Source organism: Vipera berus (genome assembly GCF_964194415.1).
Source record: "Vipera berus genome assembly, chromosome: Z".
NCBI classification, from domain to species: domain Eukaryota; kingdom Metazoa; phylum Chordata; class Lepidosauria; order Squamata; family Viperidae; genus Vipera; species Vipera berus.
In genome coordinates this window covers 74446637-74461433 of record NC_138205.1, presented here as the reverse complement: position 1 = coordinate 74461433, position 14797 = coordinate 74446637, and the positions used below count along the sequence as shown (strand labels likewise).

The 14797-nt window shown below is 39.0% G+C and overlaps 1 protein-coding gene across 9 annotated transcripts in view; it reads right to left on the bottom strand.

Moving 5' to 3' along the window:
* Window positions 1-14797, bottom strand: part of KBTBD2 (kelch repeat and BTB domain containing 2) — a 34922-nt gene that overhangs the window by 4279 nt on the left and 15846 nt on the right. For 2 of the 9 annotated variants that reach the window (XM_081344424.1, XM_081344432.1), the window contains exons 1-2: window positions 9308-9477; window positions 4372-4896 (exon numbers count right to left, since the gene is read on the bottom strand). In XM_081344424.1, coding sequence (XP_081200550.1) covers window positions 4372-4541 — 170 coding nt within the window. In that variant the 5' untranslated portion in view covers window positions 4542-4896; window positions 9308-9477. The other 7 variants (XM_081344429.1, XM_081344425.1, XM_081344428.1 and 4 more) reach the window with 7 other exon arrangements.

The following is a 14797-nucleotide window of genomic DNA, read 5'->3' as shown; positions in this document are numbered from 1 at the left end:
TTTTCAGTGGGCTATCAAAAATTAATTACAGGTAGTCCTCGAACTACAACAGTCCATTTAGTGACCGTTCAAAATTATAACAGCACTAAAAAGTAACTTATGACCATTTTTCACACTTACGATCATTGCAGCATCCCCAGGATCATGTAATCAAAATTCAAACACTTGGAAATTGACATATTTATGATGGTTCCAGAGTTCCAGGATTATGTGATCAACTTTTTCGACCTTCTGACAAGCAGAGTCAATGGGGAAGCCAGATTCACTTAACAACCATGCTACTAACAACTGCAGTGATTCATTTAACAACTGTGCCAAGAAAGGTCGTAAAATGAGACAAAATTCACTTAACTGTCTTACTTAGTAACAGAATTTGGGGCTCAATTGTAGTCATAAATGGAAGATTAGTTATATAAACAGCTGTTCAATTTTGTTCATATTAGTTCATATTATATTTCTGACTTCACATTTGTTTAGAAACCTAGAATCTGTTGACCCCTCCCCAAAATGGCTGTGAAGAATAGCTTTCTTTCTCCCAAAGATGCTTTTTCAGGAAGCAACTAGACTTTCTTTTCTTTGAAGATGTTTCACTTCTCATCCAATAACCTTCTTCAGCTCTGACTGGATGGTGGGGAATGAAAGGATTTATATTCCTTGCAGACAAGTGTACATTTGCATTATTTTAGCAAGTCATTAAAGCTACCTGAAAGCTTATCTGTGTCTTCAGGGTCACCTGAGAGCACAAATGGCTGTGGAGCCTTCTTGGAATTGCTGAAAGGACTGTGCTGTAGACTAGAGATAGATGATGTCGGATCCATCCCCCTCTGTTGAGAGAGCTGTTCAATTTTGACGTAGATGGCTTCTTTGAACCCTCTTTCAAACCAGCAGATCTCTCTGTCCAAAATGTAGACTTTGCTATCTTCAAAACAGTGGTCTTTGTCCTTTAAATGCAGATGGACAGCTGACTCTTGTCCTGATGGGTTTGTTCTCCTGTTATGGCATACGTTTATGAAGTTATTGTTTCCCCAATGTACAGATCTGCACATGGCTCACTGCACTGTACTGCATATAACACGTTGCTCAATATGTGAGGGTGAAACGTCTTCAAAGAAAAACAAGGAAGTCCAGTTGCCTCACAAAAAAGCATCTTTGGGATAACTATGGCCTGGATGACTGAGAATCTCCATAGACATTTAGCTTTCTTTCTCTTACTCACGATCTGTTGTGTTTGTTACCAGAGCTGATTCTTTGGCAGCCTTGCCCTCTGGATTAGAATAGGGCCACTTAGGAATGATCAAACATGATTTTTGGGTGGATGTGAGCCCACTTGGGAGGGGGAATCCTGGAAGGTTGTAGCTCCTTTAGGGAGCAGCTGAAAAACCAATGGTCTTTGTTACATCTCTTCCTACCAGCAGAACATTTTCGTAAGCATGCCTGCAATTTTTAACTCCATTGAAGGTTTTTCTTATCTTTAAAGGTTAATTGGTTGGCTGAATGTTGATTTATTTCAACCCATGCTGGATTCTATCTGGTTTTTTGTTGTTATTGCTTTCTTTTTTTATCTGAATGATCTTATCAACTTTCGCTTTTCCATATAGAAACACAGCACATCTCTCAGCATTTGTATTTAATTAACCTGAAAAATTATTTTGGATCACAATAGTCCAAAAATATCTTCCCTGTTTTCTTTGCTTGTTCCCTGCTTTATTTATCCACTCCAATGAGCAACAACATATCAGATTACAGAGAGCAGGAGACTAGCTAGCAACATGCAATCTTTAGCAGATTTTTTTTTCTAAAAGTTTTGATGAACTCATAAATATTGTGTAAAACATTCTGAAGAAACCGACCCAAATACTTTAAACCCACCAAAAGAACTTGTTTTTAAAGTAGCAGATTTGGTGGAAAGAAATACAGACTCAGAAACAACACAGACTGTAGAAAAACATTCAGAACAAATATAATTTCCCAGCAGTAAAACAGTCAGGAAGAAATATAGACTTAGAAATAACAGAGTCAGCTTCATACACCTTCCTGAAGCTCAACACTGTGCTTTTATATAATATAGCAGATAACTCTCTGGGTGAATAAGTGGCAAATGGCTTTTTATGGGGTTGGAAGCACAATGGGAAATGGAATTATGATATTTAATGTGAGCAACAATCTTATCTGGGGTTTTTTGGGGAAAACAGATTGGCTTTGAAAATTGGACATATTGTATTCAATCAATCAACAATTGATAAAAGGGGATATAAAGAAACAAATGTGGATATTTGTCCGAAACTGCTTAGGGTTAATATTTGGAATGATTTGACATTAAAGCCATGGTAAATTTTCTACAAATTGATTCCAATAACAGTTTGTTAAAAGATGGTTTTGGAATTTCAATTTTGTTTTTTTATTACTGTTAATAATTTTTATTACTTTTATAATTTTATGTTTATTATTGTTTTTCTTGTTAACCATTTTGTTATTAATATAGTATATAGATGACTGGCTAACCATCTGTAAATAGATTTAGTAGTTTAATAGTTTAAAATTCTTTTTGCTTATTTCACAAGGGGTGGGAAACTAACACTAATATATTCAACTAGGGAAAATATTATGTGTTAACTCTTTTTTCTTGTTCTTTTTTAAAGATACTTTTACTTTTCAAAAATTTTCTTTGTTTTGTTTTTATACTTTTGTCTTTTTAAAATATTTTGGCATTTTATATTTTAACTTTCCTTGAATAAACTAAAAATTTGTCTGAAGAAAGAAAAAAACTAGAATCCATTTTACCAGAGATACTTTGCCTATTTTCCTCTCAGCCATACCAGGAAGCAAGCCATAGAAGAAAATATTCTATCCCAATATCTTGCAAAGCAATGCAGAATATATGGACCAGGCCTTAGGTAGCACTGCAACTATTTCAAAACAAAGCTTATCAAGTAACTTTACAGTTACCTTGTACAGTTCCCTGATTGGAAGGGAGGGCCTATGTCGATGCAAAATATTATACAAAATTACTAGGCATGCAGGTGAATAAACTTTAAGCCACTATCTCCAACTATATCTCGTATAATCTCAGGATATGCAGAATGTCCTTCTAAATGGTGGTGGGGTTAGAATGCAGTATTGCTCTGCCGACAACCTGAAGTCTGATTATGATGGGGCTCAAGGGTGACTTCCGTCTTCCATCCTTCTGAGGTTGGTAAAATGAGAACCCAGATTGTTGGAGCAAAATACAAATAACGCTTAGATTGTAAACTACCCAGAGAAAGCTATAAAGCACTATGGAGCTTAAAAGAACTATGCAAGACTAAATGATATTGCTATTGCTATTAATATACTTCAGAGAATATTAATCTTCACAATTCACGGATGTTTTATATTGTATTAATAGTATCCCATTCTAGTTCAAAAGGGAATCTGTTGTCAAGTCTGTTTGTTTTCAACCTTAGAATTGGTCTGGTCTTCACGTTGCCTAATACTTGTTTCTACTGATCAACTTTCCTTCCAAAATATGTTATATCCCTAGTAAAGATAAGCTTTCTATTTCAATTTCTCTATAGATTTAACTTTTACCTTTTTGAGATTTATTTTAAACACTACTGTTTTCTTCATTTACAACAGAAACTGCCCTATAGTTATATGCCATCTCAAGAGATCCCAGAAGCCTCCAAAACCTGTTACTAAATTGTAATTTTAACATGACAGAGTTAAATATATTACTAGAAAATACTCATTAACTATATTTTAGTTTAATTAAAACCAAAATAAATTTAATCTCAGCTCCAAATATTACTTTTAGCAGACATCCCAGATATGAATCCAAGGAAAAACGCAATACTCATTTTAACATAAAACTGTCCACCAAATTCATGAGTTGTTTCTGAGACAAGTCAGATAAGTCAACAGTTAAAGATATCACATAAAGTGTGATATATATGTACACATTTCATTTGTCCAGTAAAAAAGGTAAACTTGAGCTGGAAAGATAGATAACATAATGGATGGACAAATTTGAGGACTTGTTGGCTGCAATGTTGACAGTTTTCTTCTGAGAGGATGTATAAGATGTTTTGAAATTCCAAGGATGCACAGGGACAGCAAAAATTTGCCTATTCCTCCCCCACGACATGACTATATTCCAATAAATCTTATGTATTTGATGCCCATTTTTATCTTCCACATTGAAAATAACCCTGAACCATTTAACATGCATTATTAGTTCAATTCTTCCATATTTGTTAACCTGAGTTTAAACTGCATAATTTTAATTCTTCATTTATTTCAAGTTAGTGGTAGAATCCACTTAATAAATCGTACTATTCAGATATATTTGGGATACATATTTCTTGGAAAAAAAGTATTATTATAAACACATACCTGAAGTAAGAGCTGCATGTTGCAAGAACCATCTTATGACATGGGAATTCAGTGCCCTCGACAATTAAAACAATGTCAGTTAGCAATTGCTGTTCATAGAATGATTTTAACTGTTCTAACAAAGCGACAGCATAGTCTGTGTTGATCTGTATTCCTTCATGGGTAGACATGATTGCATTCCATTTAATATCTCCAAGACAAGATTAGAGAAGGTCAATTGATTTCAGAAGAGATCAAGCTACCATTTCCTGAATAATTAAGAACTATAGAGAGTACTGTTTGAAATGTTTTTAAGCTTTCTTAACACACTTATGGGCAATACATTGGCCTGCTGAATTGAGAATGCTTCATATTTTGACCATTCCTAGAGTGTAATACATTGACCTGATGTCCATATGTTCTCCTGAGACTTTCAAAAATAACTGACAAGTTCCTGTTGAGATCTCCAGTGATCCAGCATATGGGCAAACAAACGGAATTTATGAGGTAGATTTTCTTGAACCATCTCTTAACAATGACTTGCAACTAGAAAGGGGGAAAAAAAATCATGTCATATTTTTTTCTAAGCCAATCAACTACGATTTTGCCTGAAATAGTGTCTGGTATACCACTTTCTACAAAAATCTGTTTGTTTTATGAAGAACAGCCACAGAGGGAGTTCAATACTTTCTCAAGATCAATGCATTAGGAATATGCACAACTACAATTGAGATACTAAATAAGCAGTACATAGTATATAAAAGCAATCAGCTTTGCTTTTAATTTCATTGGAAAAATATCCTTAGACACTGATTTAAGGTTCTAAAAAAATGTAAACTGACCACAAACTTCAACAGAGATCATTTGATTTAGAATCAAGTATTACTCCAAAGTCATAAAATGGAAAGTTAACTATCTAGTTTCACATATTTAACATTCGAGAATTTTAATTGAGGAAGGACTACATTGCAGTGATTCAGCATCACATTAAAATATGACAAAACATCAATATTCCTTGTAAAATATAATTACTATTTATTGTAAAAAAAATGTTTGGCCATGCCTGCCTTCTCCAGAGTCTGCTGGGATATATCTGTGATTTATAGCGTATAGCTCCACAAAATTCTCAACCAAACATTTCATTGCCTCAATAGGATCAGAGTTACGGTAAATCAAAAAATAGAATTAGGTATCATCAAATACCAAATAAATTTTAGCCTAAATCACTGTTCTTTATTCCCAGTAAAGTAGATGTAGAAAGGCATGTAGAACACGTAAGGGTCCTTTTGGCATCCCTTAAGTGTTACACTGTAAAGCAGAAGTTTTCCAGCAGTTTGGAGAAGTTTCAATATGATAATCGCATCTTCCTCTCAACACAAAGAAAAATGCCATAAATTTTAGTACCAAAATCAACTGAGAGATTCATGAAAATTGACAGCTACTCACAAGGACAGCCAAATCAGTTCAATACATAAACAAAGTTTGAATTTAGATTGAAATTGATCTAACTAGTGCATTTGAGTCAGTGTAGATAACTCATTTTCATTTCATTTCATCATTCCTTTTCCCCAAGAATACAGTATCTGAAATTATATAATTAGTCAAATACACAGATATTGAAAGGATTTTTCAAGTATGAATATGCAATTATTTCCTTGAGGGGCTATCTATCCATATTAATATTCATTTGAATATTAAGTAAAAAACAGTCACAGGTTGTCGTGCACATATGTGAAATAAATAAAATAAACCCATAGCATTTTTACTGTACAAAATGAACCAGAGAACATTTACAGCATAATTGGAATTATAAATCAAAATGAATATAAATTATTTTGTTTATTCTCAGTTATAAAAACCTATTGAATCACTTGGAAGTAGCTAGCCCTCAGCTACCCTTACAGGTTATATGTTGTGAGAAAAAAATGGAAGAGAAAGTGCTACATGCAATACTTTCAGCTAAGAAATAAAAAAAAAATCAATAAATAAATGCACAGTGGGCTTAACTATCTGAATGTTTAACTTTGTTGGAGGCCAGTTTAAAAAGATATTTCAGGTCACAGCAGGACAAATTGTGTACAGCAACACAATTTATATTGGAAATACAGAACCAGAGAATCATGCCCTGACAACTTGTTTTATCCATCCACATTCTCTGATAGGCATCTGAACTTTCTCAAGATAGCATAGATTCTTTAAATGGCCTTAATTTTTTTAATACTTCAGCTAATACCAATTTATTTAAACCCAATTTAGGCTTGACAGTCAAGCCAGAGTTTACAGTCCTTTTAATCCTACTCATTGTCTTTGTATATAATATTTCTCTCAATGCATACTAATAGGAAAGCGTGCACAACACTGCAATGGGGAGTCCTTGGTGGTCTCTGAGCTTGGTTGTTTTCTTGCAGATGTTTCATTATCCAAACTAGCACTGATGGTGTTACCTAGTTTGGGTAATGAAACGTCTGCAAGAAAACAATCAAGCTCAGAGACCACCAAGGACCTCTCAGGCTTCAGCTACAAATATCATTTGTTGATAACGCTGTAACTTTACAACAGCCTCTGTAATCAAGATTAGTGTTTATGATGTTCTGGGAAGGTTTATGAAAATAATCAGCCCTACTATGTGGAGTCACTTTGAATAACTCCACTCAATAATTTACTCCTTGAAAAATTCTATTGCCAAAATGATTAGTCCTTATTTTTCCATCTAGTTTTTTTAGCTAAGACACACAAATACATTTTTGCCATACATCCCCCAAATAGGCATCTTCAATCATCTTCTTTGGCACAAGAAGGCAGGTTATGCCTTGTTTTGACACTGGGCAGCAAAGGCACTATGAGTACCAGGACTGTGCATGCTTCACACATGATTCAGAAAAGTGATTCAGACCCTCTCTGCTCCTAAATAAAACAGTCCTACTTTGTTCAAAGTTATGGGGAAAAAGTTATGTTTAAAGAACTGTTTTTATGAAATGTAACACTTTTTTCAGGACCAATGGAACACTGAAAAAGGCTGAGCTGCTTTTATACGAGACAGAGAAGCAACAACACTGAGGCTATGCAATTCTGAGAGGAAAAAGATCCTTTGGAACACACTGAGAGCAACCCATTAAACCAGCTACTTCTTTTCCTGAGATTGTACAGCTGCCCTTTGTAGCACACTGAAGAGAATAATCAATTGGTTTAAGGCATTGCTAACAGTTGCTCTTTAAAAGCTTATATGCTGCACAGTTCTAATATCTATGTTTGTTAGCTGTGCCTCTCATCTTTCCTCACAGAACAAAAATTATCTAAATGACTGAATAATTTTTTTCAGACATTACTACTAATTCAAAGAAATAAAACCATTAAAAATATTGAAGTAACAGTTCCCAAAACTGCAAACTTGCCTTTTCCATCACACTATTACATTTTTTATTCCGGTTAAAACTTTCCCTTCTGTAGGACAACTGTTTTTGTAAATGAGCCCATACATCATTTAAAACTCAGTATGAATGTTGCAACAGTACCTGCATTATTGCTAAATGATAATTTAATTAGAAATAGACCACCAGCAAATTGGCTAAACTTAAAAATGATAAATTGCAGACATTAGAGGGGAGGGGGGAGAGAGCTTAGAAAGTAAGTTATCATCAAAACCTAAATCTCTTTAACTGTATTTTTGAAATACATTTGTTCCTATGTTGTTCCTATTCAGTTGTTTAGCTTTGTTAGCATTGTTTTTAGTTTTATTATCTGCTGATACATTTAATAAAAATACAAGCAAGGGCAATAGTAATGCAAAATACTTAGCATTACACAACTTTTACCCTAGAAAAATACTGTACATTCTAGAACTTATTTACTATTCCCAGTACAACACTATATAATCTATCCAATATTCTCATACATCTAATAGACCATACCATATTGGATACTAAGTTCTCATTACAGTTTGATTACTTCTGGTCAAAAAAATTAAAAAGTAGCTATGCTTAGCTTTAGTGGTTTTATTATTAATTATAGTTTTTTTTTATTAACAAGCCTTTCCCCTCCCCAAGAGTGGAAAATACCTTTTCTAATCCTCCTGCAAAATTATTACATAGTAACTAGGAGGCTACAATGACAAATAAACCCACCCTACCTGCTTTTCTTTTAAGGGGGGGGGGGGCTAGGAATTATTCTAATTGCAGCTGGGCAAGTTTCAGGTGAGTATAGCCAACTTAGTATTTTGCAGAGCAGAACAAGATATCACTTTAAAAGCAATAAGGTACCCTGACTTATCCCCCACCATAATGTCATTCTAGGGCCAGGCAAACCAAGTTATTTAGCTTCTCTCCTTTCCAGCCCCATGCCACACATCTCAAAAATCACTTCTGTCACCCACTCTGGAGCAAAGCACCTTGTGTCAGGGTTTAGCCGCAGTATGACATAGGAAGAAGCCAGGAAACAGCGGTGCCGCTGCCCACAACAGGATCTCACGTATGTTAACACCCAGGTTGCCCTGCATGATGATAAAACAAGCCGGAGGGCCGGATATATTCAGCCGGTACCCTAAGCGCAAAGCAGATAAAAGGCGATTCTCCCAACTTACTTAAACCTCCCTCTCTCCCCAGCGCTCCACTCAGTAAAAGCCGGTGCTGCTCCCAGCACCCATTTCCTCCTTTCCTCAGGCGGTTGCTCATAGGTCACAGCTGCCACAGAGAACCGGGAATGGAAATCAAAGAAAGAGAATAAAGAGGCCCCACACCATCTTCTCCACCACTCTCACCGAGCAAGGCCTGCAGAAGGGAAAGGTGAGATGACGGAGGAGGGGGAAAGCAGGAGGGGGGGGAGAAACCGAGTCCCCGCTCCCTCCCCCCAGCTTCCGGCCTGCCTTGTCGCTGCTTCAACCCCACAGCTTCCTCCCGGCCATGGAGAAGGAGGCGGCGGGACCGTTGGGGAAGGGACGCACGGCGACTGCGTGCACCCTCACCTCATTTTTCCCCCGCCCTGACGTCCGCTGAGTCCTACCGAACGCGCAAGAAGCACCCTTCGGAGCTCTTCGATCCCAGGCTAGCGCAGACTCCGAACAAGGGAATCGGACGTGGGCGGGCGACGAAGACGAAGAAATCACCTCCTTGTTCAGGAGTAGCTCCGCCTCCCCTCCCCGCCGCGCTTGCGCATTCTGTCTTTTTCCCCCCTACACTGGGAAAGCGATTTCTTCCAATAGTGCGCATGCGTGTGACTATTTACTTGTGCTTTGGGGCTCTCTCTCTCTCTCTCTCTCTCTCACATAGAATAGAAGAATAACTTTATTGTCACTTTGAATGTACACTAATTGGCATACATTAAAATGAAATTTGGTTGGATTCAAAGGGTCACCACCTCTGATAATAAATATGACAAAAATAAATAAATACAGAATTATGCATGTACTCGCATATATGACACAGAGCAACAACGGTCTTGTTTGGGTTATGTATACAAATGCATGGCGAGAAAAACAAATCTTGGGAGTTTACCAAACGGGTGGCATAGGGAACAAGGCTATTACAGAATCTGGTAGTCCTACTAGAAATACTTTGAAACTTCCTCCCAGAGGACAGTAACAGAAACTAACAATGCTTTGAACTCTTAAGCACATGGCGCTTATAAGCAGCATTCTGAATACCAGGGACCGAGCTTCCTATGAATGGAAGCTAAGCTGTCCTTACCATTCTCTGTATGGACTTTCTATCTGAGGCACTGCTGCCACCAAACCAGATAATGATGCAGCTCGTTAAAATGCTGTCAATCCTGCCTCTGAAAAAAGTGGTCAGGACAGGAGGAGAAAGATGTGCTCTCCTCATCCGATGCAGGAAATACAGATGCAGGTTGCACACTTGTCTAAGGATGACCTGTGGAGAGACCAATTCAGATTTTTAGTAATTTGCACCCCCCAGATATTTAATACTGTTGACCACCTCTACAGATGCATCTTTGATACTGAGTGGAGTGTGACTATGCCAGCTCTTTCTGAAATCTACAATGATCTCATTTGTTTTATCAACTTTAGTTAAGAATACTTGGGTTATTGCTGCTAGTTCATCTCTTCCCAAAACCTTTACATCCAATGTGAGACTTAGCTGAAGTTTAGCATTGTACGCAACCTGTACTTTCAAACGATATTAGAAGCCTTATTCATTTCATGAGGTGTCTCCCTACACCAGAAGCTCGAGATGTATCTTTTGCACTGCCAATTAGAGGTGCTGTCAAACAGGTGGCTGGAACCCTTTCAATTCTATACCAGAATGAAATTTTGATTTATATTGTTAGGTGGCTTGGTTAGGGCTGATTGTATTTTGCAAAACCACACAGTCCTTCTGCCCAAAATTCTTTGGTCCACCAAAGAGTTCGCCAGTGATCTATATGTACAGTGGACATCTTTTGTCAGTGAAGTAATACTTATTCTACAGCATTTCCTACCAATGGGGTCTGTGGATGTGTCAGAGGATATGTCAGGCATCTCCTCCTCCATTGTCTCATTGAAGTACCACCTCCTCCATGCTATGGCCCAAAGTGTCATTTATCAATCTGTGTAGGGTATGTATTTTTGGTCTCAGTTTTCTAGGCTTAGCCAAGGTTAATGGGTCTTCTTCCAGAGGTACAGTAGGCTCAGGGGTCTCGGGCTGGTGGCTTATTCTGTTCTAGCTGCTGCATGGATGCTCACAGTCCTCTACTGCGGGCTCCCCAAGGACATTTTCCCATTCCCAAGCATGAAGCACAAACTTGGGGACTTCTGATCTAAGCACGCCGATCCAGTATTTGTGTCAGATAGTCACAACCAGTTCATACAGCCCTCTTCCTCATTTCTGTCTCCCTCCTCACCTGGCACAGTTGGAGGGGAACTGTGTACAGGTCACTGGACCCTTCCTAGTCTTTCCACTTATCAATCACTGCTCCCTTCAATGCCAAGAATTCTAGTTTTTTATTTATTTTTTATTTTAATTCCATTTATATCCCGCCCTTCTCCGAAGACTCAGGGCGGCTTACAAGCTTAGCAGTAGCCTTCATTCTATGTATATGCCTGCTTATTAGGGCTTTCACACACCCCCAAGCGGCATTATTACAAAGTCAGCTTAATTGCCCCCAACAATCTGGGTCCTCATTTTGCCTACCTCAGAAGGATGGAAGGCTGAGTCAACCTTGAGCCTGGTGGGATGCGAACCTGCACTAATTGCAGGCAGCTGGTGTTACTTAAGGAGGCATTAGCCCACTGCTCCACCAAGGCTCTGAGTGGGTTAGTCCTTCTTGGCTGGGGAGAGGACCCTGCTGACAAAGCCTCAAATATTCATCATGTTCTTGATATAATACCCCTTCAAGGCCATCAAGGCTACCATTGACATGTAACTCATAATGCCGGTTTGGGTCTGCATGAGCCAAAACGGGCATAGGTCAGGCTTCAGTTGGTCAAAGGCCAGTTCACACTGCTCTATCCATTCTGCTTGAATTGACTCCAGGGACTTCCTGGGTCCTTATCCTGGCAGAACTGGTCTAAACTGTCAAACACTTCATCAGCTTCCTCACTCCTCAACAGATCGTTGAGGGGATGGGCTATTCTAGTAAACCCCTTGACAAATGTCCAACAGTATGAGCAAAGCACCAGGAACAATTGCAGCACAGCCACGGTTTGGAGTTTAGGCCAGGAGATGATGGCCTCAAGCTTTGTGGGATCAGTCGATATCCCTTCTACAGAGACAATGTGCCTGAGGTACATGGTGATGGATGGTTGGTAAACTTGGCATTTCTCTAGGGATAGCTTCAACCTTTCTTCATGAAGCTACTCAGGACCTTCTCTAGGCACTCTCCTCATATTGTTCAAGAGTCTCACCAAAGAGAGTGATATTGTCTAGGTACAATAACACCTTTAGCAGATTTCTATCCCCTAGTATCTACTCCATAAGTCACTAAAAGGTCTCTGTAGCCCCTGATAGATCTTGAGGCATCCAATTGAATTCATAGAAGCCCAAGGGGCAAATGAAAGCAGTTTTCTCTTGATCATCTGGATTCAGGGAATCTGGTAGTAGCCACTTCTCAGGTCCAGCACACTGAACCACTACGCCCTCAATAAGCAATATAGTGTGTCTTCAATCTAGAGGATACTGTACTGATTCAGAATTCTCAGGGACCCATTCTTCTTTCAGACCACCACTATGGGAGAGGCATACAGGCTCTGAGATTCCTGGAGGATGCTGTCCTCTTTAACTTTCCCAGATGCTCTTTCTCCAAGTCGCTTAAAGGAATCTCCTGAAAACTCTCTCAGAATGGCCTATTCTTTCTGCAAACAAATTCAATGTTGGGCAGATCCCACATTGAACTCGTCATTTGAGAACAGGTGTCACCACCTCCAAAGTTGGCTCTAGCCCTCTCCAGCCACTCTACGATGAGTTGGGTGTTCTGTGGGTAGAATCATTCTATTGAAACCTCATTCTCATTTTCTTCCCCTGTATTGAGCAACACGACAGGAATGGCAGGACTTGTCCCAACAGCATTCGGTCCTTCAGTCTCACTGGGGAGAATAACATTCCAGACCCCAACCAAGATTCTTCCTTGAGTCTGCCATGAGGTTCTTATGGAGATCACCTCTGGGATTACCTCCACCCTGACATTCTTTCTTCTAGGGTCAGATTAGAGGATGAAATAAGACCCAGACTGCTCCCTGTCCAATCTGATGGATGCCCACAAGCAGACCTCCCAGCTACACATGTATCATTTTTCTGTATTCTATAAAAACATTTGACCTCCCTCCCTTAATAAATGCTTTTTGATTTGCCTGAAATACTTGGTGATTTGTATATTAAGGAGGGCAATGAAACCCCTTGCAATCATGAGCTAGAATGATATAGGGTTAGGGGGGGCTGGACTAGAAGACCACCAAGATCCCTTCCAACTCTATTCAGTATTGTACGCTCTAATTGTTTTTAACTGAAACTTTGGGGATATTTTTATTAGGAGAAGAAGAAAAAAATAAAAATAAAATTGGACTACAAATATTCTTGGGCACAACTTTTGAAAGAAATTTGTTCTTTTGAAAGAAATCCAGAATCCAATTATACACTATCTCAAAAAACTTTTCTTGTAATCTGGCCAGGAAGCAAAATTAACTCCATTAAGGCTACTAAAAGAAACACCTTTGTTCAGAGCTTTGATGAAATTCAAGGTGCATTTTACACCAACACTGAAAGAATTTTGAAGCTTGCACAGTTTAATACCAAGAATGAAATGGAAGAATGAAAAAGGTTTTAAAGCTACGGCTTTTTTCTTTTTGTGAACAAATTTTCTACTGAAATTTGCATTTTTTTTCTTGAATATTGTTCAAGGTGGAGTAATAAGCAGTTGCAATCATTGGGCAATCAAAGCAAGGCTGTAATTTGAAACCAAAGATTTTGTATACAAATACTGTACTACTATGCCATCACAATCACAATAATCTATCTTCATTTTAATTAAGAATATGTAAGTAACAGAAGACTATATTTTTTATTTCTCTCTCTCTCTCTACCTGTTGAATGGTTTGCTTGAATTTCATATTAATTTTCTTACATATATACAGGTACTCTTTGACCTATGTCTGTAATGACGCTATCCATTACAATTGCATGTTGCAATGTTTGTTAAGCAAGATTGCCCTGCAAAGCAACCTCTACCCCCTACTTTCCCATATATGGTTGTTAAACAAGTGTATATGTCATTAAGCAGAGCACAGGGTATCTCAGGGGTGAGGGTGTCCATGGGAGCCTTGCACAGCCAGTCCTGTGCTTCCCAACCCTGAGACACCCTGTGCTCCACATCCCACCCTGCAGGGTCCCGACAGCCTTCAGCCTACTTTTCTATCTCCACCTGTCTCCACAGGCCTTTCTTCCTGACTGGGTCCCTGCACTAGATCCCTGCAGGGACTTCCATTTTCACCCCATTACCCATCACCCATTTATGTTTTAAAGATCACAAGAACCTGGATCTCAATCAGTCAATCAATCAATCAGAATAAAGCTGGAAGGGACTTTGCCAGTCTTCTAGTCCAATCCCCTGCTGAAGCAGGAGATCCTATATCAGGGGTGTCAAACTCAATTTCATTGAGGGCCGCATCAGCATTGCGGTTGCCCTCAAGGGGCTGGGTGGGTGTGGCCTGGGTGGGCGTGGCCTACTGGGTGGGCGTGGCTAGAGTGTGTATGGCCTACTGGGTGGGCGTGGCCAGCTCTACATCGTTGACATCAAGGGTGCCTATGGGGGCCTGGGCAGGAGTGGGACAGATCTGAGGGTCTCTGGCAGAAGGAGGGTCTCTGGGCCAAGGCCAAGGCAGTGGGGGCCATTCCCTCACTGTTTCCAGGATGGCTTCGTGGGCCGCATGAAACCACTTCACGGGCCGGATCCGGCCCCCGGGCCTTGTGTTTGACATGTCTGTCCTATATCCTTTCAGACAGATGGCTATCCAGTCTTTTCCTAG